This window comes from Gadus chalcogrammus, chromosome 1 (assembly GCF_026213295.1).
Source record: "Gadus chalcogrammus isolate NIFS_2021 chromosome 1, NIFS_Gcha_1.0, whole genome shotgun sequence".
In the NCBI taxonomy this organism is placed as follows: domain Eukaryota; kingdom Metazoa; phylum Chordata; class Actinopteri; order Gadiformes; family Gadidae; genus Gadus; species Gadus chalcogrammus.
The window spans coordinates 16,824,029-16,851,227 of record NC_079412.1 but is presented as its reverse complement, the minus strand read 5'-3'; the positions used below and the strand labels follow the sequence as shown (position 1 = coordinate 16,851,227).

Here is a 27,199-nt window from a genome sequence, read left to right as displayed (position 1 = left end):
ACGCATATATTTAGACGTAGATATAAAATATATGATGTCGCTTTGTATATTTCAGATACATTATATTAAATCATTTTAAATGGCAGGAGATGATCGGGAGTGTAAAGGGAGCAAGTATCCATTGGCAATAAAGTGTTTATTGACCTTGCTCCGATAAATCTGCTGCAAACAGCCTGTTACATCTCATTGAATGAATTAACACTCAAGAGAATCATCATCCATGTGAACAATATAAAGTAATAGGCTATGTTATTTCATTTGATCAGTCATTCTTCCATACGACTATCTTATTAAAATAGGTAACTTGAAATCGAACAGATGCTACTCAAGGATCAAGTATTTCCTCAGTATTAAGCCAATGGCCGAAGGGATTCTTCAAGATCACCGCCAGATGGCAGTAAATGTTAAGTCCGCAGGAGCGCAGGGACCATACCATACCATATCATGGACCAGTGATTCCCAACCGTTGGCTTCTGGTGTACCATTCAATTGATCAAGACCTTTCGCTGAGCATCTCATGTGAAAACGGTAAAAAAAATCGAGAACTGCACATACAGTGGCTGAGCAAAGAGTGCCAGCTACTGTATGTGCATTTATTGCTGCAAGAAAGCCATTACCGGTGGGAAATAGTGGAAAGAAATGTCAGCAATACTGCTCATGCTCCCAGTGTGTTTAGCAAAAACACATTAACACAAACAATCTATGGAAAACATTTGATGGAATGCACAAATATGCTCTAATAACAACAAGCCATAAAATATATTTGCTGAATAGCATAATGGGTATTTTGTTTACATTATTGTAAATGTGTCACGTACCACAGGTTGAAAAACACTGGCCTGTATAAAACGGTTTTAATGATAACCTGCGGTGCATGTTCAATGGGGTATACAATAGTTTCAAATTCTGTTTAAATGTTCTATTAATTATATTTCTATGCCAATAAAGCCGCTTCTTCCGTGCTCCACATCGGCAAATACACAATGGCTGATGGGATATGAGTTTAAATAGGAGTCCCTGATGTTAAATTCAGCTAGGGGCGGATACTATAAAACTACATTTCCCAGGAGCCCCATCTACGCTGTTAAACCTGTCACTGATGGCAAACGTGTCTGTAACCAACCGTTCCTCAATCTCTGGCAAGCGGCAGAGAGACGAGGAGACCGGGCGCCGTAACCATGAACTGCTTTAAGACCTAGCAGAAACCTCTCCAACCGGAGACATTCAACCTAAGACATCTACATGACAAGGCGAAGCGCAAGAACAACAATCATGCAGTACAAATACAGGAGAATCTAAGAGCCAAGGTTGGATCGCTCGTTCATTCCACATCTCTTGACGCAGATCAGCTGGCGTAGCAGCCGGGTGGGGAGTCCGCATGATGTCCGTGGAGGAACAGCGATATTCCGACGCTATGCGGCTCACGGAGGCCGGCCCGGAGGGGTTGTGCGGGGAGATGGAGCGTCTTTCCCGGGAGTTGAGTGAGACCACGAAAGAGAAGATCCAGGCTGCCGAATACGGGCTAGTGGTGCTGGAGGAGAAGCAGCAACTCAAACAGCAGTATGATGATCTGGAGGTCGAATACGAGACTGTGCGACAGGAGCTCGACCTGCTTAAGGAGGTAGGTGGTGCCTGCTTTGGATATGGAAAACACTACCTTAAACATTACAATGATACATTTAGGTTCAGATGTTGTGATTTCGAACCGTCTCTCTCACAGTAACACACGCTGATGAAGATACACCCACACTACACAAGGTCAAATTTGAGCGTCAATGAACGTCCATTCAGGGCTGGTCCTGTGTTTATTAATGCAGCATATATGGTCCCCTCTCCCCCGAGTGTCTACTTGTTATTCTAGGCATAATTCTCTAAATGCTTGCTTTTCTTTACCACCTATAGGCCTATGCCCTGTTGACTGTCACATTTGAATTACATATTCAAATGATCAGTGCTAGGATCCAAATTAAAATAAAAACTGTCCAAATCAAAATTACATTTTGCCTACATACATTGCCATTAGTTATTGATTAATAGTTAATGTGTCTCAGTTAATTATAAGTTGTGGTATGTGTGCACTATTGTTTGTGTATTTATAGGATTCTTAAACTGCTTTCAACTAAAAGACAATTGTTCCAACAACTCTATTTCTGAATTATCTTTATTGTTGGGTTGCAGAGCAGTAAATCAATGCAATGACAAACAAGGCGGATACGTTTGGTCTTAGAACAGGAACTACCGGCAGAGTTAAGCATGCAGGCAGGAGAGGTTTTTTGAATTTTGAAACTTCCCGCTCAAAGAGTAAAGCATGAGCAACACATCGGAAAACGAGTTACGACTCTGGAGGCATGGGAAGAATGTGGGCCATGACGCCACAGAGGCAGAGCTGGAGCACTGGATAAAGGATGAGTCTGTTTTTCCCTCAACTGTGGTGAACTCATTTCCAACTGGACTCCCACCCTGGTGTCTCCCTATCGCTCTCCTTTTTCGGTCTCTTAATCTCCCTCTATCTTTCAGAGTTATTAATTATACAGGGGAATACGTAGGTTTTATTTGTCTCAGATCCTTTAATTAACACAATATTTAGTCTTTCCCTCATTTTCTTGGCATCCATTTAGCCAGATCCATAACCAAAGAACCTCATTGAATATGATACTGTATTTTTCGCAGACAAAACTCCTCTCCTGCTCTTTTAATGTTTTAGCTAGCCAAAGATCTATTTATCCGTTTGACACTCCCTCACTCACTCACCGAAAAGAGTAAATTATAGGCCGACAAGTCTTACTTCAGCATTTAATTATAGGATGAAGGTCCAGTTTAATTAGGGCCAGGTTCACCTCTGTTATTAACAAATATCTCCCTCGCGCTCCTCTCTTGCCAAAGCAATGCTGACCCCAACCAAGAAAAGAAACCACGATCAAACAAACCAATTACTTCCAACTAAAATGTAATTCCAGAAAAATGTCTCTTGCCCTTTTACTGGGAAACGCAAACACTTAACTCCTCAGCTGTGTGGATGACCCTTGTAAGCGCCTCTGTTAAAGTGGAAAGGTTGTCATTGGTGTCCAGCTGGTGTTTGAATTTGTGGCCACAATGTTGTCCCTTTCTCAAGCTACTGTGTCAAGAGCACCAGGGTGGACATACTCATGGTTTGAGATTTACTGAAGGGCATGACCCTATAGCTTCACCCATGACCATTAACCAATTGCTAGGTGCTCATCAGAAATCATAATAGCAGTGGGAAAACTCCAATTAATCTTCACCTAGCAGTGGGTCAGATTAATGTGTGCCTACTCCCTCCCTCTTTTTCTTTCTCCATGCTGGTTTCAGGAATATGGATGAATTCTGAAAAGTGCTGTTGCCTAGTAACGGTACCACCCCTGATTTGTTCTGGTTTCTCGCTGCTTCCACCATGGTTGTTGTTTCCTGCACGTCGTTGTATGAATGCAGTGCAACGAGGCTTCGGTAGCTTGACAAACAGAGAATGAGAGTAATTTATTGAAGTCAGCGCACTTCCTGGTAATGATTCCATACGATGCCCTGTCTGGTCTTATGTTCGCCGCAACTGCATTCCTGGTAACCTTTCGGCCTCTTCTGATGAGGACACGGATGTAACCCTCCTGTTTGCCTGGTCGATGACCTCTGTTGATACAGGGTCACTGTGGGACACTATGTCTGCTTGTTCGCTTTACTGCCATAGTTTCCCATTCCCATTCTTCCCCAGGCCCAGCACAGTAGAGGGGAAAAGAGGGTACAGGCCATGCTGAGTTGTAGTTTTTGTCTCTAGGCTCATCTCTGTTTAGCTTTATTGCCACATTGAGTGCCTCTTTATTGAATGTTTCTATTGACTGTCACTCACGTCCTCTCAGCGTGCAGTCAAATGCCTTCTGTGGGACAATCAAAATCGAGCTATATTGTGATTTGTACAGAAATGCACAGGCTGGCGGGTTCACACCAGATCACTGCTCTGGGTCCTGAGTCTGACTGAGTTTTATTTTACATAAAAGATATATTACCAGCCAGGTGACAAGTGGTTTCTCCTTCTGTGTAGCAGCTTATTCTGTAATAATAATTAACAGTCAATAAACGTGTTATGTTCTGACAAAGCAACCATTTTATACCAGGCTACCAGCTATACTAACGTCGCAGTCATCCACCCATTAACATGATAACTACAGGGTGAAACTGCAGTCTCAAGGTGTACCCTAAAGAAACTGAGGATATTTTTAACTCTACTTTAATGCTCCAATTATTGATTTTCTGCCGCTAATCCAACTATGAAGACGGGCTGGAAGTCTTGCAGCCCTCAAGGTGCTATCAGTAGCACGTCAGCAGAGCTAGAATAGCAGGGTTATTGGTGTAAGGCTTCATTTGAAACCGATGCCCACTCTCTGGGTTGTGCAGGAAAGTCATGGAATGACACAAATACGTCATGATCACTCCTTAGACAACAGAGGCATCTTACTTTGTTATTCCAAGATTTCGTTCCTTCTAATACCGGACTCTCGTACACATACACCATAACCACGGCTAAGGGGCCATAATGACAAAGGCCTGGTGTTCTTTGGGTCCTTGTTGCATTGTACAGGCTAGAGTGTCAGAGAACACAGCAAAGCCATTCAATCACCCCTTGCTCGTGTTCTCCCTCACCCTTCCCTATGCTTGTAGCAGCAGCTGGCTCCTGTGCTGTGGAATTCATCATGGACAATTGCAAACCTAACTATGCCTAAGCTCGGTAAAAGCGGTGCCCTCTGTGCTCGGCTTGCTGGCCTTTTGTATGGCTGAGCCCAGTGAGGTTAAACGCTCACAGAACAGAGGGTATGAAAAAGGGCAGATTGGAGAGAGGCGTCCCATTGTGGCTCTGTCAATTTTGTCCATTTGAAATGGCAGATCAGTAAAGCACATATCACCTTGTGTCCTGAAACAAGGTTATCAGGTGTGACTTTAAAGCTTTATGTGTAAATGGCATTGGAGATACAATGAATGCTTATTGAACATTGACACCACGTTCTCTGTCAAAATGATTGATTTAGCTTGTATTGTTTGTCCAACTGCACCCAGCATTGTTTTACGTTTTCTAACCCGCCCATAAACCTACAGTCTTCCCGTCCGGTCGCACCGCAATTAAAGCGTAATCTTAAAATGGCGCTAAATAAAATCCCAAATAAAATCCCAGCAGCCCTAAGAGGATAAATGCCAGCCACAACACAGAGGGTTTATGCAAGTCTGGAAGCCGGGCCACAGCTCGCCACCATAAGCCCGGTCTCTGTTGCCATTGTAAGGTATTTCTATTTACTAGCAATGCATACTCTGCTAGCTACTTGACCTTTGGCTCCCTCACGCCTGGGGCACTGATGTAAGTGTAGCGATAGTAAGGATTATGTAAGGTTGCAGAAGGTGTAATGACCCTTCATGAAATAATATGGGGGAGAAATCCTGCTTCTATTTCAACAATGTATCACGGGGTTGGGCTGATAAGAAACCAGCAAACCACAGAAAAAGAAAAACTTCCTTCAATGTGTTTCTTGACCACAGAACCCCATATGCTACTGCAAAGTAATTAAAGATGCATTACTTTACTCAGTTTTAGGTAAAAGAGGCCACCGCTAATCCTAAATGATTGGAAAATAGACTCGGTCCTTAACCCTCACAAACAAATCAGCACTTCGCAAACACAGTTCAAGTGATGATAATGGGCATTCATGATGGAGTGAATAGGTCAGTGAAACAAGCCAAGCCAGTATTTCATTCAGTCAAGGTAGCCAGTCTTATGGGGTAGGGCAGAGTTTGGATAAAGACAATAAAGTTGTCTTTTGAAGATGTAAAATGTGTACATTGAGTCTGTTCTCTGGATCTTATCGAAAGAGTTATTTCATTTTTTTTAACAAATTATGAGAAACAAGCTCATCAGGAATCAAGTCAAAGGTAAAGAGAATAACCTTACGGAAGCCTCACATACTAGTCCTGACTCCCTGACGATAATCCTTTAATGAAGACGTTTGGCCGGATTAGGCAGAGAGCCAGGCTAAAAGCAGCACATGAGGTATCAATACAGCACTACTCTGTCTGACCATGGACTCAGGATTGGTGGTCACCATTCTCCCTCCCTCTTGCACCACACGCACACAAAGTCAAAATGACCAGATGATGTGTGCATTTGATACGATGCAAGCTAAAAGTAGTGTAGTCGTGCGTTGTTTCAGGACCCATCACCCACCAACAATCACAATTGTTGTTGGCTTTATTGGTTGTGTGCTGCTAAAAAGCAATTCAAAATAAAAAAGCCTACGGTGCAGGCCTCGTCTTACAGCCATGAGGCACATTCCACAGAAGCCAGCTTATTGTTCCAGGGCTACGTTTCATATTGCTGCTTCAGGTGGGTGTTTGCTCATTCTGTAGGATTGCTGAAAGACCCTTTGTAACCGATATAACGCTGATGTAACTTTGTAAAAAATGTCTGCTTTCACATACTGTGGGTGTGGATGGGTGCTTGTGATCGCATGGTGATATCTGTTTTGCATTACGGTGACCAGAACTCAAAAGAGAGATTGTGTCGGAGCATCAGAGGGGTATATCTGTGTGGGTTCTGTACTGCCTTCCGACTAGCGCTAACTGCCTCGATGTTTAGTCGCTGTCTCAATCCTTTTGGGTCTTTTTGTTTGTGACCGTTAATCTTGTCCTTGGTGTGTGATTAGTGACACCCTCTCTTCCCTTCACCCCCTGCACTTCGAACTCGGTCTCCTTCCCTTTATTGAGTTGGAGACAAAGCCTCCTACACCCGGCTTCCTGTTTACCGCTCTGAAGAGCTGGAGGTATTAATAGACAGGAAGCATCAGAGATATGATTCATGATTCATCTGTCCGGATGTCCTTGTTTGATTGGATGAAATGGCCACGTGGTTGTTCATCATCCACCACCATCAAGATAGGGCATCGTTACACTGGACACAGGTTGTTTGGCGGATTTCCTGTGGCATTACTCATCTCGTTGTAGTCTAAGCACACAAGGTGGTCAGAAAGGTAGGTCTAAATAAAGTTGATGAGATTGTTTAATTTTTATGGTCTTTAAACTCCCACGGAGGCAGAAATAAACAGGAATGATCATGTCTCTGCCAAAGTGCTAGAAAGGGCAAGAATAAGAGGATTCATTATAAGTGATTACAATTATTAAAATCTAACATTTAGTCTTCTTCCTCTTTCTTGCTTGTGTAAATCTTTTGCATGAGGTACGCTGCATTGCTTTGTGTTGAACATTCGTTGCCTGCCATCTTAGAGGAGCTGCATTTTAGTGGTGCGTCTCTCAGGAATTCCAGACAGGAGTGGTTTTATCTGGTTGGTATGGAGAAAGGCTAGGTGAGGGCTACATTTTATCATTCACCATTTAGCAAACTTAAAAACAATATAGTCCCTCTGCAATTCAAGCACATCATGAAAGAAGATCACCATGGCATGTTATCTTGATTGAATGAATCAAATCATGTAACATTACCAAACCTAATTTCATATCATCTGACATTTTGCCTGCAGGTTCCTTTCAAAATTAACCCTTTATCATACGAGAGAGAAAGAGCGTAACGTCCTTCTTCTCCTTATCATCCCTAACCCCCCCCCCCCCCCCCCCCCCCCAAATAAAAGCGAGGGGTTCTGGGTTCTCCCCGCCTGTGTGAAGCATCCATGCTTTGTTAGATTCCCCAGACACTCTTGATGTGAAAGGAGCAGACCCATGTGTGCCCAGACTGGCACCCCTAGGCTCAGTGGAGGCATGGAGACAAAAGAATGGATCAGAGTGAATGTACGTAGAAAGTAGTGGTTATCAGGACGCAGTGTATGAGCACTGAGCAGGGCGCCTGCCTCTCACCAGCACACACAATAGTCTTCTGGGATCGGAGGGGAAGGAAGGGAGGGGTTGTAGTTTGACGACGTATTACAATCTCTCAGGGGCCTTTGAGGATTGTGGGGATGGGAGATTGAGAAAGATGGGAGGGGCAGCGTTGGGCAATGCTAGTGTTTCCTGTGGGAACGCTCTCCTTTTTAGATGGGGAATAGCAGAATAGAGGGCTCTTCTATCTGCTTTGATGTTTGATGTTCTTCCATGCAAAAAAAAAGATTGCTGGCAGGCATACATCTTCTGAGCAAACCCGTAAACATGAATGCTTTGCGCAAACGTGTCGATTGAATGTCATAGCCCAGGGTGTGTAAAACCTTACAGGGTTTGCTTACATGCATTTCCTGTCCTTTGTTTGAGGAGGAAAATACTCTGAATGATTTCCAATAAGATTCCTGATAAATAAATAAAAACAAGCCGTGATATGATATTGTTCAGCTGAAAGCTGGCTATTGTCTGTCCTTTTTTATTATTCAGATTCAAAGCCATCGATTTATATCCACGGAAAATAATAATGCAGACTGTGACGAGAATCCCATCATATTAACCCCTTATATCCCTCTGTCGGGGGCTCATATGGCGGGCCTGTGCCACGGTGACCCCAACGTGAAGGCCCCGCAGGGAGAGTCGCAGCAGGAGACCATGGAGGAGGGAGGGCTACGTACATAATGTAATTACGCCTGTGTAAGGGGGCCGTGACTCTTTGTCTGCTCTGGGGTCTGGTGAGGACAAACCCACAGGCCAGCTTGTGGGTTTGTGGTGGGGGGGGTATTTGCAGAGTATAGATTGGAAAGTGCTACGGGAGGCACAGCTGAGGACAACCATTCGTCAGAGTTAGCCCAATTTAATTAATATACACGGGTAAATAAAACCAACAAATGAGGCAAAGAGTCATTGAATGGGTTTGAATTGATGAGACAGAGTAAGGGTTGAGGTCCTCAGGAGGAACAGGCTCAGCTCGAGTCCTGGTGGCCACCCCCAACCCCCCCTGCCTGCTGGCAGATTGATTGGACCTGTCTGGAGGCTGATAGATGATTCTTGAATGATGGAGGTGAATGCATTATAGTCCAACATGCAATATTAATCAAGTTGGGGGTTCATTGATAAGGCTAAAGTCCATCTGGCAAATGCATTGTGTCTCAGTGATATGTGACTCTATTAACCAGTCCCTGACGTAGTCAACAAACAAAGTGATTAGGGGTCTGTTGATGGGAAAACCCTTTGCCTTCCTTTTAAACTTGACGTGCGTGTGTGCGTGTGTATGTGTGTGTGTTCCCAGCTGTACTCCTGGTGTATGTCTTGTATCGTCAGAGGAGTTGTTTTGCATGGGTTTCCCCCCAAAGGAGAAGATCATGTATACACAGATAACAACCCTTGTGTTTCAGTGCTGTTTACCAGGTAGAGGCTCGGCATGAAACCACATAACAAAGAACTGGAAGAAATAACAAAATGAGATTTGTAGCGACCCGAGGTGTCGATGAGGATTATCACAAGAAAGCGAGAGCTGCCTGTGTTAGTCAGAGCCGCAGAAACTGCCATCTGCGAGAGTGTGAATCCGTCTGTTCTGCCCTGACTGACCGCCCCGCGATCTGTCGCTGTAATTGGCCTGGTTACCATAACGACGGCTGTTCCCCTGGGATGCTGGCGCGTGGATCCGGGAGATTTGAAACCCGGGTCTCGAGCGGCGCGAGAGTAGGCTACGGATCTCGAGCCAACCGACTGAAAGACTTACAGCAGGCCCCGGATAAAGCTTTCTTTGTGTTGCTAATTTTCAAGGGTCCTGCAGGCCCCGGGAATGGACGAGGATCACAGCCGCGATGCGAGTGATAAGGGCTCCACCACAGCCAACGCGCTGATAACGCTGAGCAAATGGAACCTGCCCTGTGGAGTCTCCGTCCTCCCAAGGGACGCCGGTGTTTGCCACTCAATTCAGGAGCAGATTTAGGAGCCAAACAATGCCGGGGATAAACATCCCGAGATAGATGGTGTTTTTTTAATTGTCTGCAATAGCAAGATAATTCTGATTAAGTGGAACAATGGTGTACTTGAAAAAAAAAAATTGCCCTTAATCTCATTGAAAGTATATGTAAATCTGTATCTTTGGCACGAAGATGGATTTTGTAAAATCAAATTAATGTAAGCTATTAATGTAAGCTATGAATCTATCTATTTAATCTATATCTCTGAAAATATGGCTCTTAACGAAATCCATAGTGTTATTGTTATTGTATAAACTCAAAGCATTAATCCAAGGATGAAATATACACTATAGTGCCTAAATAATCTCCTAGTAAACGCTGCCTTATGTCTAATTTCAGCCCGAAGCCCAGCTGTAATTTGCAGTGGACTCTAATATAGTACTAATGATGGATCTGATTTTCATCAAAGCTTCTATCAACATTGAATCATGCTTGTTAAGGTTTCTTGCTAAGGCCTCATTCCCAGATTCCACAAAACCGGCATGAGAGGCGTGCAGCATGGGTCTAAATAATAGATGGGTTCTAGCTAGCTCATGTCCCCAGCCTGATCCAGTGAACCCTCTCATCAGTTTCAACTTGTTTCTACTAGAAGGAATTTGTTCCCAAGATGTACATATTGCACCTGCAAGGTGTGCTAATAGTCCCCCTGAGTCTGATTAGTGTGCATGTCTCATCTTTATACATATATATATTTTTTCTGTCTTCTCTCTCTTATTCTGGGCTGCCTCTCTTGCTCTTCCTGCGGCTGTTCTCCCTTGTGTTTGGGAGGTTCACGGCTCGCACACAAACAGATCTCCCCTCAGTTTGGGCCCACGCAAATAATTCTTAAGTCAACCTCCTCCTGGGCAACGAACCAATGCATCGCTCTCTCTAGAAATGGTGCTCTCCTGGTTGAAATGCTGCATTATAACAGTTTGGTGCAGTCCTGCGTCTAAGTCTGCAGCGGAACAAGATGAGAGTTACATCTGAGAAACACTGAACACTCCCAATCACTGCTGCTGCTGCTCCTCCTCCCCTTGGCTTCATCTCAGGAGGGACGGCAAGCCTCAACATGGCCGGCACACCAGGTGCTGCAGCATGGATGACTCCAGGGGTGGTGGGGGGGGGTGGGGGGGGTGGGTGGGTGTGTGTGTGTGTGTGTGTGTGTGTGTGGGGCCCTTTGGCACAGCAGCTCTTTGCTATGCAGTGAATCAATGTGGATCTCTGCCAAAATACAGCTCATGTCTTCGGCTCCCTCAATCTTCCACTCATCACTCGTTTTCTGTGTATCTGCCTCCACTAATCTGCTGCTCTTCCTCATAGTTTTTATGATATTGTAATGTTCTAATCATGGGAGAATGAGCAGCACACTTAAGATTCACAAGGGGATAAAAATCTGCCTTTACCCGTTTTTCACTAGTAAGTGATAATAGACAGAGGAATGGAAGTTGCCCCTGTCACTCATTAACCAAAGTGTTGATTGGCTTTGGCAATAACATGGGCTAATCAACGACAGTGTTGCCAGAGAATATAGAAATGCCTCACCAAGCGTAGACACACCGACACATGAGATATTCAAAATTCCTTCCAACTCAGTGTCACATATAGCAAGCAGATGCGGGCATAACGCTGTCAGCAACCCTTGGTGTCGTAGAAATCAAGGGACCCCCTCCACTGACTTCCTTTGTGACCCTGTAAAACGTTTGCGGGCTATTGGATCGCAAGTAAGTACAGGCCTACCCCAAGCCCGCTCTCACCTTTCTGTGCAGTGAGCTCACGATAAAGAGAGACAAAGATAGATCTAGAGAAAGTTTGTCTGTTTGTCATCACCCTGCCACTGTGCCATGTGACCTGAGATTCACGAGGCAGGAAGACCCATTATGTTTTTGTTTTTTTCTTCCTTTCCGCTCTCTTCTCCCCTGTGGCCCCCTCCCTCTCTGACCACTTAACACACTGGCCAGCCTACAGTCATAGTGATAAATTGCTTTGGCATGTAGGGCTAAACTACACTGCCAGACTCCTTGTTTTAGAGGCGAACCCCAGTCTAGTTAAAATAATATGGTATTGGTATCTTTGGGAAGGAATTCAGAATCTATCTCTGTGGCATCTTCTAACATCTCGAAGATCTCCAAAATCTTGTCGACCAATCTTAATTTCATGTTTCAGGGTAGTGCAGAATCACATGGTTTTGTTGTTTGCTTTTGCTCTCTAAGCATGCTGTTTATTCATATATTTATTTATCTGTGATTCAACTTGCTGTTTTATATCACAGCATTTTTATGTTTATATATTGTGATTTGTAGTGTTGTAGTCTGAAAGTCCTTTTAATGGATTTGTACTCTGCCACTTGCACATTTAGAACCCATTTGTTACAAAAAACACCCTTTATTTTATTAAGCTAAAGTGCTTTCTACTGAATGTAGAAGATTTGATTGCAAATATAATGAAGGCAGGGAGTCTGGTATCTAGGTCAGGAGTTCCAGCTGCATAGAAGATAATGTGACCTTCCTGACTTCAAAACAAGACTAGTTCAACAGAGAGGGGTTAGCTGAGAGTCCCCACAAGCCTCCTTCATTAGGAATCGACAAAAATCGACTTTGTCCTGTGAATTCAAAGAACGACTAAGCCGCCTGGATTGCCCTGATTTAGCAATATGAGTTTTAACCTACTGGTGGTGCACAGTCCTTTTAATTAGAGTCCTTTGAAGAATATTCTCTTTGCAACTTTAGCGTTTGTTACTAAGGTCCAACTAAGGTTACTAAGGAGATTCATAAAGATCTTAAGCTCAAGCGTGTTCTACTGCATCTGCCATCATTATCAATTTCATAACGTCTTAACAAACATATGACTGTGAATGATGAAATTAGGAACTAATGCAATTTGACCTCTAGATCTTTCTGCAGATCTCCACAAGATGATCAGATGACCATAAGATCACAAGTTACTCACAAAGGCTTTGTACGCAACGAGGCAGTAGAACTTGAAAGAACCAGTTAGGACAGTCAGAGGGGTGAGGTAAACTGAAAGGATCAGAGGTGGTTCCTTTTATCAGCTAATCACATGGTGCCTCTTGATCACTGTGGCTTTGGTCTCTGCATGGGGTGTGTGAGGATGAGAGACCGGCAGGGGGTCGAGCCAACCGTTGCGCATAAATATATGTTCACTCATCTGGAATCGCACCTTTAAGCGCTCCAGCCCATCTTCACACCGAGTTTTGAGCCCTCACGAGTACGTGCTTCTTCTTCCCTCGGTAAAGAAGCAATAGCTGAACTGTTAACATGCATTAGCCCACACTGCATTGGGTCATTGTCTGATTAATCTTACAACAGATGCATACTCCATGCAAGCATCCTCCCTTTGTGGACCCAAACAATGCAACATATGGCTAGAGGAAGATGATTTGTAGATGGGGTGGGCCACCCACTTTCAGATTATAGCTTTTGGCGCGTCTGCCCTGTTTAACCCTCTCCCTAAAGTAGCCCAATCCTACGCTTGACGCTTGGAGTATCAAAGGGCTTGTGTCATCAGTTTTCTTGCTGGTGGGCTTCTTGTCCAGAGCCCAGACCTCTTGATTAGTTTGACGGAGTCAGTAGGTCGTGTGTCCCCCCCAAGAAACACACACACGCCTGTCGCGTGCCCAGACTCTAATGATGGGAATCCCCTACTTCCTGTTTGGGTTAATCCTGTATCTTAATGACATTCTAATCAAATATGGCCTTGGGTTGATTGGTGCCATGATATCTGTGTGGAAGATCTTAATTTGGTGATCGCCGATATTTGTAATTTATTCCTTCATTGGGATTGGCAAGCTGCTCTGTAAGCAGCTTGCAGATTTTCAGAGACGGGATAACTTGTATATCATAGATACATACAATATGAGGGAAACTAATCACATTGTTCATGGTAATCCTCGCAGACAAATAATCATATTGAGCTGAATGAAGAAATTAAACTGAAGAGAGCCATGGACAAGTGAAGGTCAGATTGAGTTAAGGGTAAACCCACGTTTCACCATGCGCGATGGGGCCCTTCCTACAGGACACAACTGCTATTTGTTGGCCAAAGTGTCTGGCAGCTTTATGATACTATCTCTCCCCACCTCCAACCACAATCAATGGCATCTGAGGCCCCGGACCTCATGTCATGCTTCTATCTCTGTCCCACTTCCTGGACAGATTGCACGTTCAAACCACTTAAGTAAAATCACACCAACTCGACACCCAAAAGTAGGTCAAATATATACACACTTGCAGCATTTCCTTTTGCCAAGGGAATTACTGGGATTAATATACAACAGGGTGGAAAAACATCCAGCGGCCGCCTGTCACATGTGCTAGATGCCGCAGTGGACCAATGGGTCAGAGAGCTTGTGCGGAGCTTGAAACACGCTGTGATGTCCTTGTGGCCTTGGGCTATTTCATTCTGGGGTTTGCACTCAAGCTATGGGACAAGACCATGAGCGCCATTATCTCACGACTGTGAATTCCATCTTTAATCAGGGAAGGACTCCTCTGAGAAGGGAGAGCATTGGTTTTCTAGATTCTGTGGCACACTACCAATGTTTCTTTCTTTCTTTCTCTCGCTTTCTCTTGCTTGCTTTCTTGCACAGTACACAAATGAGATTACTTTCTGTCAGCTTTAGGATCCAGTTTCATCCTGGTTTGCCAAACTGTCCCACGATTTGGTTGATGATCAACTAGTTTTGAAGTACGCCTTTTGTTAACTTACTGAGGAGGATATCCTATGAAGGGCATTGTGCTGAATCGCCCAGACAGATATCTGCATCGGTCTGTTTGTTCTGCTGTTCCTCTCAGCAGTCTCCATCTGTGAAGTGTGAGCAGCATGTGCAACAGAGTCACTCTGAAATTGAATTGGTGGGGTGGGCTGGGGGACATGCTGCCATGATAGAGGCTGACTGCTTATCTCTCTGGTTGCACGGCAGTATTTGGGAGGGAATCGAGGGATGTAGCCCGGCCATCAAAAGATTTATCCTTTTATAGTGTTCACAAATCCCCAACAGCACCACTACAGGGACATGAATCCAATCAAATTTTCGTTACAATCCACAAAATAATTTCTGCCTTCTTTTTTAGCAGTTTGATGGATGCATGTCAAATATGAACCCATTGAAATACTTTAATTTGTATTCTTTACACTGCATTGTGTCTAAGTATCTGTTCTCTACCTCCTCCCTTTTTGTAGGCCTTCGGACAAGCCTACTCCAACCACAGAAAGGTGGCCGCGGACGGGGAGAGCCGTGAGGAGTCCCTGATCCAGGAGTCTGCCTCTAAGGAAGCCTACTATGAGCAGAGGGTCCTGGAGCTGCAGACGGAGGTCCGGCAGTCACGCAACATCTTGACCAACACGCAGTCTGAGAACGAACGGCTGGCCTCCATCAACCTGGAGATGAGAGAGGTAAGCGGGATCCAATCGCCTACTCGGCGTGATCATGGGCTTGCAGAGGTTATCCGGCCCTGATGTTATCAATCGCTGTCTGTTCAGGTTTGACGAGCAGGCCTCACTGACCATACTTGTTGACGAGATCATCTCATTGGACTTGGTTGTTGAGGACATTTCTGTGTTCGATTGCTCTGTAACTTCATATTCCTTACAATACCATTCTACATTTATTTGTTTGCTCCCCTAAGCTCCTTAGGTACACAATCTTTGGTCGCATGAAAGTAGGGGTGCAACGGATCACAAAGCTCACGGTTCGGATCGGGTCACGGTTTTTGAGTCACGGGTCGGATCATTTTCGGATCAACAACAACAATAAAGATAACAAGACAAATGTGACTTTAAATAAAATCTTTTAACTGTGTAAAAACAAAATAAAGTGAAAAATTAGGTAATAATCCTGCTTCCTTTAAGCTTGGTCAATATTTAAAAAAATTGCAATTTGAGGCATTATTCCTTCTTCTTTTTAACATGGATACGATAGTAAATAATCCCTAACCCTGGATTTACAATTCAGGATGTCTGCATTGCCTGGGGAGTTTAGAGTCTACACTCTCCCAAGGCAATGCAGACATCCTTATCTTCTTTTTTTTAGTTTGGTAGCGAAATACAGTTTCTGTGGTGTTTTATTTGGCATTTTGTAAATCCATTGATTTCGGTTGGGAGACTCATGCTCATTGCAAGGGGGTTTGTTGTAGTCTTTTCGCTCGGTTCTAGCCCTACTGTTGATACAAGAAAAGACTACAACCAAACCTAAAGACGTCCGGTTCCGGTTCCGGTTTACGTTTCAATGGGATAAACGGAACGCCAAATAAAACACAACAGAAACTGTATTTCGCTACGATACTTGATGATGTTGTTAATACCGGAATTGTCCTCTAAACATGCGCTGATCACGTCAACGCACAACTTTTTTTTTAATCAGCCGATCCGCGGATCACTTGCGTCCCGAACCGTGATGGTTGATCCGTACGGATCACGGGAAACCCGTGAACCGTTGCACCACTACATGAAAGGGTTTTTGATCCTAAGTTCTTCAAGTTAAAGCCTGTTTCTTACTGGTATTTGACACCCAGCATTTATTTAATCATGCTCTTAATGTTTAATTTGAGTAAACATCTTTAGTGAAATGTCATAATTGCAGGCAAGGCTTCTGTTAGTGTGCATGTTTGGCCTCCTGAAGGAGGCCAAACTTATTTAGTAGTCTAATGCCTTCAGACAGAGCATACGTAGTGCCTCCATCTCTGGCTTGGGTTATTATGATTATACGTTTTTGAGTCACTAATGGGAATGGGAGTTGTTTTACTATTGTTGGTGTTCCCCGAACTTACCCTAACTTCATAAACCCATGATCCGTTCACCCCAACAGTTGAGCTTCACTAATCCACATTACTAGCATAACATGCAACCCTTAACCCCGCCCAACCCCCACACACCCCAAGCAGTCAAACGTTTATTCCACTCCATTACATATTTTATGCCTACATTAGCAGCCGCCTCTATTGTTCCTGCTCCAATTTGGACGATATCTGAAGTTGAATGGACATCATTAGTGGGGAAGTAGAGCATGGTGGCCGCTGCATGCATGCATGCGTCCACATTTTTGCACGAATGTTTGTGACGGGCCGGTGACGAGGAATCGGAATCGGCCCAAACACTGGACATTGGAGACTCTCCTGTGAGTCAATCAAAGGCTTCTGGCTGGGCTTCCGTATTATCAGACTCAGTCAGGGAGACAGACATGTAGGAGATGACCCTTGTCTTGAGATGGGTTTCTTCAGTCTAAAGGGGTGCTCTGGTCCCGTGCCAGGCTAAGCAGTATAATCACCCTGCGTTTGACGACCACATGTTGAGCTGAGCCTGCAGTTTTTCGGGTCAAGTTGGACGTTTTACCGGGGGGTGGGCTTAGGGGATGGGGGGCTGGCGGATTAGGGAAGTGGGCCGTCTGCTTTGGTGTTCTACAGTCTTTTTGGGTGTAAGTGTCTCCTCTAGCGTTGTAGGGATTAGCTCACGGTGACACACTACTTCAGACTGATGCTGGCAGGCAATTGCTTTTTCAAACAGATTAGGGTAAAAAATGCTTTTAATTTTTTTTTTCCTTCACAACGTCTTAAGAGTTATGGAAAACATCCAAATTCAGCCAATAAGTAAGCGTGGATAAACACGAGATCAGCACTTACGGGGGTTATTCATTTTTTCTGTATCCTATACTTCTTTGAAAGGCCTGAATTGGTTGTAAGGTTAATTGGAGGTATTTGTGAGTAACCTGCAAACCAATAGGGTTGGCTCTCCGCCCATCGGATGAGTTGATTAATTGCTTTGCTGGTGACCAATGGAAGGGCTCCTTCAGTAGGTGTCCGGGACATTGTGAAGAACACACTCCCCTTTACTCATGCAGCGCTATTAGCCGCAGCTAGCTCTAATTAGCTAGATAAGATAGGGTGTTGGCATATAATCATTCATTGTGCGGGAAGGATAATGACAACCCTGCAGTGGCTCTTGTGTGGGTAGCACAGAGGGTTTTGTGTGGATGGCGGCCGGTGGGAGCAGGGCACTGAGCCTGGCATTGGGACCGGGCTGGGATCGCTGAAAGAGCCCTTTGTTGGCTTGCATTTAAATTAGCCTCAATGATTCTGCAGCGAGTGGAGGAGGGGATAGAGGGAGTGAACCAGGCTGAGAACGGTGCCAGAGGAGGATGACGGGCAAGAGATCCATTGAGGAAGGCGGAAGACAGATTCCTTCTGTTATGGGTTTTTATTTGCTCCCTTACACTCTGAATTTACCCTTCTGAAAAAGTCATTGTCATCGGCAGTACAAGAAGCTGAGTCGTACAACTGGCTGAGGGTATCTTTACTAAGACATGTGCTCAAACGAGTACATCTCTTTTTATTGGTCATGACTACCATAACTAAATATCACCATTCAAACTAATCGCTGGGAGCATGGATCATCCATATTTCACAGCTATGGCGTTGGCTCTACAGGATTAAACCCACGCGAAGAGTAAGCTACATTGTAAGGCGACGCATGGTAATAAGCATGACTCCATTAAACTCCTCCTCAAGTCCTAAGAGGAGAAAGGGAGAGAATCAATGCAGAGAATCTTCATAATCATATTTTGTTTGCTTACAGAAAGCCCTCTTCAATGTCACAAGCAATAGTGTACGAGAATACAGCTGTTTAAAGCTGTAGCTAAATCCATTTAATTTGGGCATTTTTGCTTTAGCCATCACTGTAATGGGCCCATTCAATTGTTTTAATGTGATTGGTTTTACCACCTGATATGGTAGGAATAAATTGTCCCAAACATAATGTCCATTACCTTTTGACCTGGATGCTTAGTAGATACACACCCACACACAGAAATCAGAAGCTGAATCGAGGCTGAATTAACAGGATGCATTTAGAGGAGGTAACAAGAACAGATAGATGCAGTGTACTTGTTAGAAGATGTATCGATCAAAAAAGGAAATTGAGTTGAACAATACCAGTCACTGTGTGTTTATATATTTGTTACATCCGTACCTAGTTCATTAGAGGGTCAGGGTGAGTGGTTTGATGGGTGAGTGCACCTCATGAAAGGTTCCTTTGACCTCACCTATGAGATGAGGTCAAGGTATCAGCATCCCGGACGTGCGCTGGGCTCTGTGCTCTGATCTCCTCCCGGCTGCCTGCATCGTTTCCTGTATTGCATACTGTCAGACTGCTGGCATTAAGTACCCTGGCCATGGGAGGGGAAGGGAAAGGGAGGATAGGTTCAAGAAAGGTTGGAAGCTGAGAACCACCTAATTGGTAAAGCGATGATGGTGTTGATGTCGATGCAGAAGTGTATGAGGAGTGGATTGGGTGAAATAGTACAGAATAGAATAAGAATATAGAGGTATGGTGAGTGTATGGGTCTTTATGAATCTTCCAACATACTTATGTGGTTCTTTGTAACAGATATGCATAGAGCAGTCCCTACTAACAGGATTTAAAAATGATCCTGTCTGATCCTTGTGTAGACGTTCTCTGGGAAGTCTGGTTTCATGCGATGCCCCATCTGGTCGAAAATAAAATAAAAACCTTTCACCAAAAAATCGGCACAATTCTGAAACCACCCTCGGAGGTGGTTTCAAATCTATCCGGACCTATGCGGTTTCGTGTTAGGATTTGTGTGGACGCCTGAAAGGCAAACGATGGCGCCATTAGCCCCCCACCAGCTGGGGGACGTCAGAGTTGCGTTGAATTTTTAATTTATTATTTTATTTGTATTCTTTTTGTAGCTTTAAATAAAGCCCCTTGATAAATTGAATTACTAACTGTACATTAAAAAGTATTTCTGCTCAATTTAAAAGGTTGAATCTCCTCGTGACTGAATGTTTGTATACAGCGCGCAGGCAGGGTCATCTCCTACTTTCTGTGGAGAACCAGCGCCTTGAATATTTGCTATAGCGTTTCTACAGCTCGATGCGGTATCGCAATGACTCCATCTTTACGGAGATGTTCCTGAACCGCATAAAACGAAACCGGATTGTTTTCGCCCGTTTCGGCTCCGTGTGGACGGGGCCTAAGTCGCCATTGCTCCCTATTGACGTTTGTCCTCAGAAGCATGCAATGCCTGATTTAAGCCTGGGGTCCAGCACGGCTAAAGTGTTTCCCCTTGTTGGTCTACATATATGTCATGCACCAGTGCTCAGACTTTACCAGTGAAACATGTACACACTGTCTTGCAGAAAGAACCTCCAGGTTTAACATACAAAGTGCTAAAGTGCGTAAGCATCCTTCCATCTAATTGTTGTACGTTATTTTGTTCGAATGACCCAAGGGCATGCAGTGAATCCCTCATTCACACTTGCGTGCGTGCATGAATAAGTATTGCTGAAAGAAATTTGTTGGACACGCGCAAGGCGAAAAAGTCCAAAGCATTTTCTCTCTCATTTACTCGAGGGGGCTTTGATTATCTCGCTGAAAACATCAGAGGGTGACCTTGACTTTGTTCCAGGCCCTAGTGGGGTCAGCTCAGCGTCTATCCATACAGAAATGACAGTTGCTCGCGGCAAAAAGGAGGATAAAAGCGGATCTACTTTCACCTTAGTTCTCTTGGCTTGACAGCAGCGAGACGCCAGAACACTTCTTCATTATACCTGCGTTCTGTCTAAGGGGGGCTACCATAGGGCTGGGTGAGGGGGGGGGGCTGAGATGCACGACATCTGTGAGTTTTTTCACTCATCCCTTTCAGAAGGTAATCCTGCAGTCGGAGGGGCCCCGTTCACCCAGAGATTTAACAGTAGTCGACATGAGCTCAAAGTCACATTTAGCTCGAGATAGTCTGTTTTATCTGTGTGCGTGGAGCTGGGTGTGTTTATGTGTGAAGGAGAGGACAGTTGATTGAGCAGAGTGCCTCTGTACACTCCCTGTCAATCTTACAAATTGATGTGATTGGCCCTAATGGAGCGGCCACGGCTGCTACATGGACACTAAAAGTATGTGGGCAGACTGCAGAGAGTATAAAGTGAGTAGGATGCAGCAGAGTGAGCAGTAGGGAGAGCAAAATGGTGGACCCTAGAGTGAGTGGGCAAAGAACGATGACATAGAAATTGTATTGAAGGAAAATTCAGCCTGTAGTGTCCTTGCCAGAACCCTCATTTCCTGCAAGGAAATGTTGGGTTATCGTGGCAGAAATTTCTTACGATTTCAGAAAGTATTAAAACCCAAAGACTTCATCCCCTTCATGCTAAACAAGCGGCTTCCGATAAGCACTATAGTTTAAGGAGCTGAAACACATTTTGGACACATTAAGAAACCGAACAGAGCTAAACCTTTTCATGCTGTCATAAGTAGTTCCACTGCTGCAGCAGGAGCTTTACAGAGAGAAAGTGAGGGTTAATTTGGTACAGTAGAGTAGAGTGTGCTCAGACTGGAAACCACTCTGACCATGTAATCTAGTGAGCTGGTGTCCTCAAATCCCCAGCAGAGGAATTTACCTACCAGAGGGTCCGTGTGCAAATTAGTAACATAAATAGGTCATACTTAAATAGAGAAACAGGCAAAGGTGCATTGTAATACATACATTACTAAAATACATGCAATAAGCCTATTGATGGTGTACATTAATGTTAATAGAATACCATGGGCCTTATTCATCTAGCGGACATCTTGGTTCGATCTTTGTTCTAAACGGTTCTAAACGTTTAAAATCAAGATGGCCACTTGTTGAATAAGGCCTATGCCACCCACTTTGCCACTGACTAACACCTGCCTTACACCCCACTTGGCGGTGGGTGTCTTTGATGATGTTTTGGAAGACCATAGTGGAAGCTACTGGGTGGTACCAGAGGTGACAGCAGGGTGCGGGGGGGCATCGTAACTACTGAATTGTATCCTTTTGACAGGGTGTTCAAAGGTGACGTTTTATACCATCTTCCCTGCTACCTTCTGTTTTGAAGACAGGCACACAAACACATAGTCACACGGTCACAGACATTCCCAAGGGGGTGCCTGGCCCTCCGTGCCTGAATCAATGTTGTTCACACTTTGCGACAGGCACGTACACGGCCACCATAAAACCAAGGGTGGTGGGGCTAAACAAATCAACGTCTGTCAGGCAGCCAATCGCCGACCCCCCTCCCAGTCCCATCATCCTGGTTGGGGGAGGATAGCGAGAGAGGGGCAGACAGAAAGGGGTCTTTGGAAGGAAAGGTGAAAGGTCAAGGCCCTGGTGTGCATTCTAATCACGTTGCAGTGGTGTGCCAGTGGCTGCCTGTATTCATCAGGAATAAACCACACCCGGGGTTAGCTGAGATGCCTAACCCTGGCCAGGAAAGAGACCCTTCCTCCATCTGCTGCTTCATTGTTGTGTCAAGGGCAAGAGTGATTTCATTTAAGTTCAATTCTTTTTTTATTATTATTTTGCTCAAAGAAGAGCCATTTCTTAAATGTGACTTTATTTTTTATCTTCTCTGGAAGTTTCTAAAAATGGAAAACATTCAAAGACTTGCCTGGGTAATTAAAGGTTAATACAAATGTTAAGAAATTTTATGAATTTGCTCACAAGATGACAATGAAGCCATTACATCCAACACTGCTCTTTCCCAATCACCAGACCCACAAATTGATTATTCCCTTTCGTCAAAGATAAGAATTCCCATTTTGAAGTCATCAGCATCCAGTCAATATCCAGCTGGTTCGAGTGATATCCAATTCCTCCATAAAATAAATGTTCCTTTCTATTGGGGCTGTCTAGGGAACACCGGCTATTTGATATGACCCCAGTGTATGGGCCTAGGGGAAGGCCTGATCTCTGTGCTAAGCACATGCATTATTCAGTAATGAATCAACGTCAAGGCTTTCATGCAGGCAGCAAACACCCGCACTCATTACAAATGTGGGAACGCTGCTGAATATTAATGCCGCATGAAACATCATCTGGGCCCAGCTCTGCAACATTTTTACTAATAATTGCCTCCCAGCTAACAAGGAAACATGTATTCCTGGTCATCTGGGATATGGAAACAAAACTGCTGAAGAGTGATCAGATTGTCACTTTCGTTGTCGACAAGTCGCTTGAGTAAAGTATTCGGTCTATGCAGATATAGCTGTCGAGGTTGTGTATTTGGGGGTCATGTGACTTGATGGGGTGGAGCGTGGTGACAACAAGGTGTGTTGCATGGCTTCATGAAGAGACAAGAACACACACATACTCACGCACGCTCACGCACACGCACAGTGTGAATTCATTTAGATGAAAGCAGTGGAAACCATACACCTCCTTTGGTCAGTGTCTCTTGATTTCAAAGCGTTGTTCCTGAGCCACGCTCCCAGCTGCTGGCTGGGGCTTTCAGGATTAGCTTTGGCCCGTCACTGGGAGGGCCCCGGAAAGGTGTTAGAGTTGTAATTGCAACTGTAGAGGAAATAGCAAAGATGGCGTGTCGCTCACTTTCGCTTGTCATTTTATATCACGCGTATCTGGCTGTGCTGTAGAACTAGCAAATGGACTCTCAAACACTCATACGATTGTGGCTTTATGTTACAGGGGGTATTATTTAATTCGTACATAACACCTTCATGTACCAATTAATTTTATATACTCAACCGACCGATTCCACGTTCTGTCACATTGGCAGACTCCACTGTTAAGAGTCCCAGTCATTCATCATCTCTCACCATAAGTGTCTATAATGTCAGTATGGCAATCAAAGCTGGCAGCAAATCAAGCTGGTGGCCAATTGCCCAAGAAGACACTTGCCGCCTCTAGACACACACACACGCTCTGTCTCCGTATGTGTCTCTCTCTCTCTCTCTCTCTCTCTCTCTCTCTCTCTCTCTCTCTCTCTCTCTCTCTCTCTCTCTCTCTCTCTCTCTCTCTCTCTCTCTCTCTCTCTCTCTCTCTCTCTCTCTCTCTCTCTCTCTCTCTCTCTCTCTCTCTCTCTCTCTCTCTCTCTCTCTCTCTCTCTCTCTCTCTCTCTCTCTCTCTCTCTCTCTCTCTCTCTCTCTCTCTCTCTCTCAACACCTTACGCACACAAAGGCACACTGCATTTAACAGAGCAGACCAGATGGGATTTGGTGGACATCCTTAGCCATGAAGATTTACATGTTTAAGACCACACACACATATTGATGTGACTACATCCAATCAATCACTGTCGCCTCACCGCAGCACTCACTCGGGCAAGATTGAAAAGCCAACCTCTGACAGCTTCCTTCTCTCCCCCTCCCCCTCCCCCCTCCAGAGCTACCAGGGGGACGAGCTGGAGAGGGTCCGGCTCCGGGATGACGTCAAGGAGTACAAGTTCCGGGAGGCGCGGCTGCTGCAGGACTACACAGAGCTGGAGGAGGAGAACATCTCCCTGCAGAAGCAGGTGTCCATGCTGAAGCAGACCCAGGTGAGAGGGAGCCCCAAACAGCACATGAGTGTGAACTGAATGTGTGTATGTGCAGTTAGGAGGGCATGGTCCTCCAAATCTAGATGGAAACCTGCAGGCTACTAAGAGAGAATCGCTATAATCGATCGACATTTCTGCCAATCATTTATACCAAGTTAGCACACCACAGAACATATCATTTTCTCTTTTTTCTGTTTAATTAGAGCATGCTTTTATTTAATTGACATACAAGGTGACGCATGTATGCACAGTGGGGCACATCAGAGAGGTATGAGCACAGCTACATTTAGATTTCTTTATCTGATTAAACACTATTGCAGCCATTTTTGTCTTTTTGTTTCCTGGCCTCTAAGGTTAAGGCCCTGGTTTAAAACCAACGTGATCCTCCCTACATTCAACGCACCCTCTTAATGGTTGAAAAGACATCCAACCGGGTGGTTTAATTCAAAGGGATGGGTGGATTAAAATAAACAGAATCCTCTATAGCTAGCGCACACACACCCTGAATATCCATTAAGAGTATTTTCATTTGGGGCCGGCTTTATTTTGAAGCTGATAATTCTCTCCATATGACCTTGCCACTGTTGACTCTATTATGATATGAACTCCCACATGGTTGATATATCAATCATACGAGTATGGCGCGATTTTAACTAAGACACAATTCTATTTCACAATCGGAACGAATTGGATTAAATTGGGACGAATGCACCTACTCCCCCCCCCCGCCACCCCACCCATGTCATCCGGCTACGTGTGACGGGGGCTGTGTTCCCTGCACCACCCTCCAAACCTTAAACCCCCCTTGTTCTCCCCCAGGTGGAGTTCGAGGGCCTGAAGCACGAGATCCGGCGTCTGGAGGAGGACACTCAGTTCCTGAACAGCCAGCTGGAGGACGCGGTGCGCCTGAAGGAGATCGCCGAGCGGCAGCTGGGGGAGGCCCTGGAGACCATCAAGACGGAGCGCGAGCTCAAGGCCTCCCTGAGGAAGGAGCTGTCCCACTACATGACCATCGGGGACTCCCTCTACCACAGGTAAGACTCCGGGGGGGGGGGGGGGGAAGTGGGTCAATGATGGGCTTATATCTGTATATCTGTCTCTCTCTTTATGTCTGACTCTCTCTCTCTAGGTCTGTCTCTCTCTCTCTGTATCTCTGTCTCTCTCTCTCTTTCTGTGTGTGTGTGTGTGTATGTGTGTGTGTATACAAGGATCACCAACCTCTCCTCTTCATAAGGAACAAGCATATTGATCAACATCTCCTCCTCCTCCTCCCGCCCCACAGCCCGCTCAACATCTCTCTGGACGGCCTGAAGTTCAGCGACGACTCCGGCATCGAGCCCAACAACGACGACGCCCTCAGCGCCTACGAGAACGGCTTCAGCAAGCTGGCCCAGGCCATCGCCGAGGACAACCGCGACTCTGCGCCCAACAAGGAGGACCTGTTCCGCCCGGCGCCGAGCCTGGTGGACGACCTGCTGAGCGAACTCAACATCTCCGAGATCCAGAAGCTCAAACAGCAGCTGCTGCAGGTGGGGGTTCCACTGCACACAAAGTAAAAGTAGAAGTGCAACAGAATTAACAAGATGTCTTCTAACCAGCAGAGGGTTTGAGAAGCCATAGCATGACAATGTGTCTATAGAGCCAAATCTAACAAATGACAACTAGTTTTGTTTTTCTCGAGATGAGAATCTGAATTGAGTCTGTCAATTGAGACATTGTGTAAATGTCGTCTTATATTATGGTACAATAGATCCATTTTCTATATCTTCCTTTAGAAAATCCCTTCAATGTGAAGAGATTGTCTTGCATAAAGAACCCCAGTTCCCACCTCCATCCCCCTCTACTAATTTATCTGCAGCCCTTGCACAATCGTCAGCAAGCACTGTTCCAGTACCTGCTGCCTCAGTTGAAGCAGAGGACAGTGGAAAGTGTCCTTCGGCTGACGATAGGGTGTTGGGAGAGGTGTGAGGGATTCAGGGGAGCACATCGGCTTGATCCATGGCAGGGCTAAGGCAGGGATAAATATTCTGATGGAGCAATGTTAATCCCCCCCCCATCGGGAGCAGCACTAGTCGCTGCGACAGCCAGCCGGCAGGAGGTGGCTACGGGTGGATCTACCATCTGCATGCACCTCAACCCCCCGCGTCTCGTTGATGATGGTCCCCATGGTTACGAGCGTGGAATCTGGTTACCTACGGAGGACGGCGGCCGCTTTTGGGGCCTCCAGGGTTCAACCTTGAGATGCATCTTGAAAGGGGAACCCGGGTGTCAGGTTAATAAGAGAAGCCCAAGGTTTCCTTGGCGATGCCCTGGTATGTACACTATTTTAATCTAGAGGCCATTGTTGGGTTCTAAACCAGCGTCGAGTGTCCAGCCACTCGGTCGGGTCACTCCACAGATCACAGGCAGGAACAGAGGGAGTGCATCACCATTCCTCGGCTCTGCTCTGTGGTGCTTCCCTCCACCCTCCTCTCTCCGTCCAGCTGGAGCTGGCCCATCAATCCTATCAATCGAAAGTACTTACTCATCGGTGTGACGCTGTTTCACTCTTAGTGACTCAACCTCCATAGTCTGCAGCTGGATCTAAAATGGCTGCGGCGAGAACAAAATGAAGAGTTGTGCGTGCGAGATGGTGGTAATTGGAAGCGTAGTCCTCCGGTGGCCTACAGGCCCTCTTAGATGATGTAGGTCATGTTGGGTCGCATTAGGACATGTACATTATAGCAAGTTCTTGATGTCTTAGCAATTCATTTGCATGTTCACATTATCATGTTGGGGATTCTTGATTGAATAGGACTGCTGCTTTTGAGATCTTATGATGAACAGCAGAATTTAGCCTAAAATAGTAAGTAGTATTATATCTGTGTGAACATTTCTTATAGCTTAACATTGAGACTGTCTTCTGTAAAACCTAGATTAGGAAGACGGGCTCTAATGCAGATGTAGTTATTGCGTGTCAAGAGCTCATCTTTAGACCATCTGCCCCATTTTTATCTAGTTGTCCAAATATAATGTGAACAAATATGCAGTACATTG

The 27,199-nt window shown here is 45.1% G+C and overlaps 1 protein-coding gene across 3 annotated transcripts in view; it reads left to right on the top strand.

Moving 5' to 3' along the window:
- Window positions 1-1,113: 1,113 nt before the first annotated feature.
- The window catches only part of LOC130384708 (protein bicaudal D homolog 2-like), a 39,815-nt gene continuing 13,729 nt past the window's right edge, over window positions 1,114-27,199 (top strand). For all 3 annotated transcript variants that reach the window (XM_056593045.1, XM_056593036.1, XM_056593030.1), the window contains exons 1-5: window positions 1,114-1,621; window positions 15,045-15,257; window positions 24,011-24,163; window positions 24,983-25,197; window positions 25,446-25,692. In XM_056593045.1, the coding sequence (XP_056449020.1) occupies window positions 1,379-1,621; window positions 15,045-15,257; window positions 24,011-24,163; window positions 24,983-25,197; window positions 25,446-25,692 (1,071 nt within the window). In that variant the 5' untranslated portion in view covers window positions 1,114-1,378. The remainder of the gene's footprint in view (window positions 1,622-15,044; window positions 15,258-24,010; window positions 24,164-24,982; window positions 25,198-25,445; window positions 25,693-27,199) is intronic.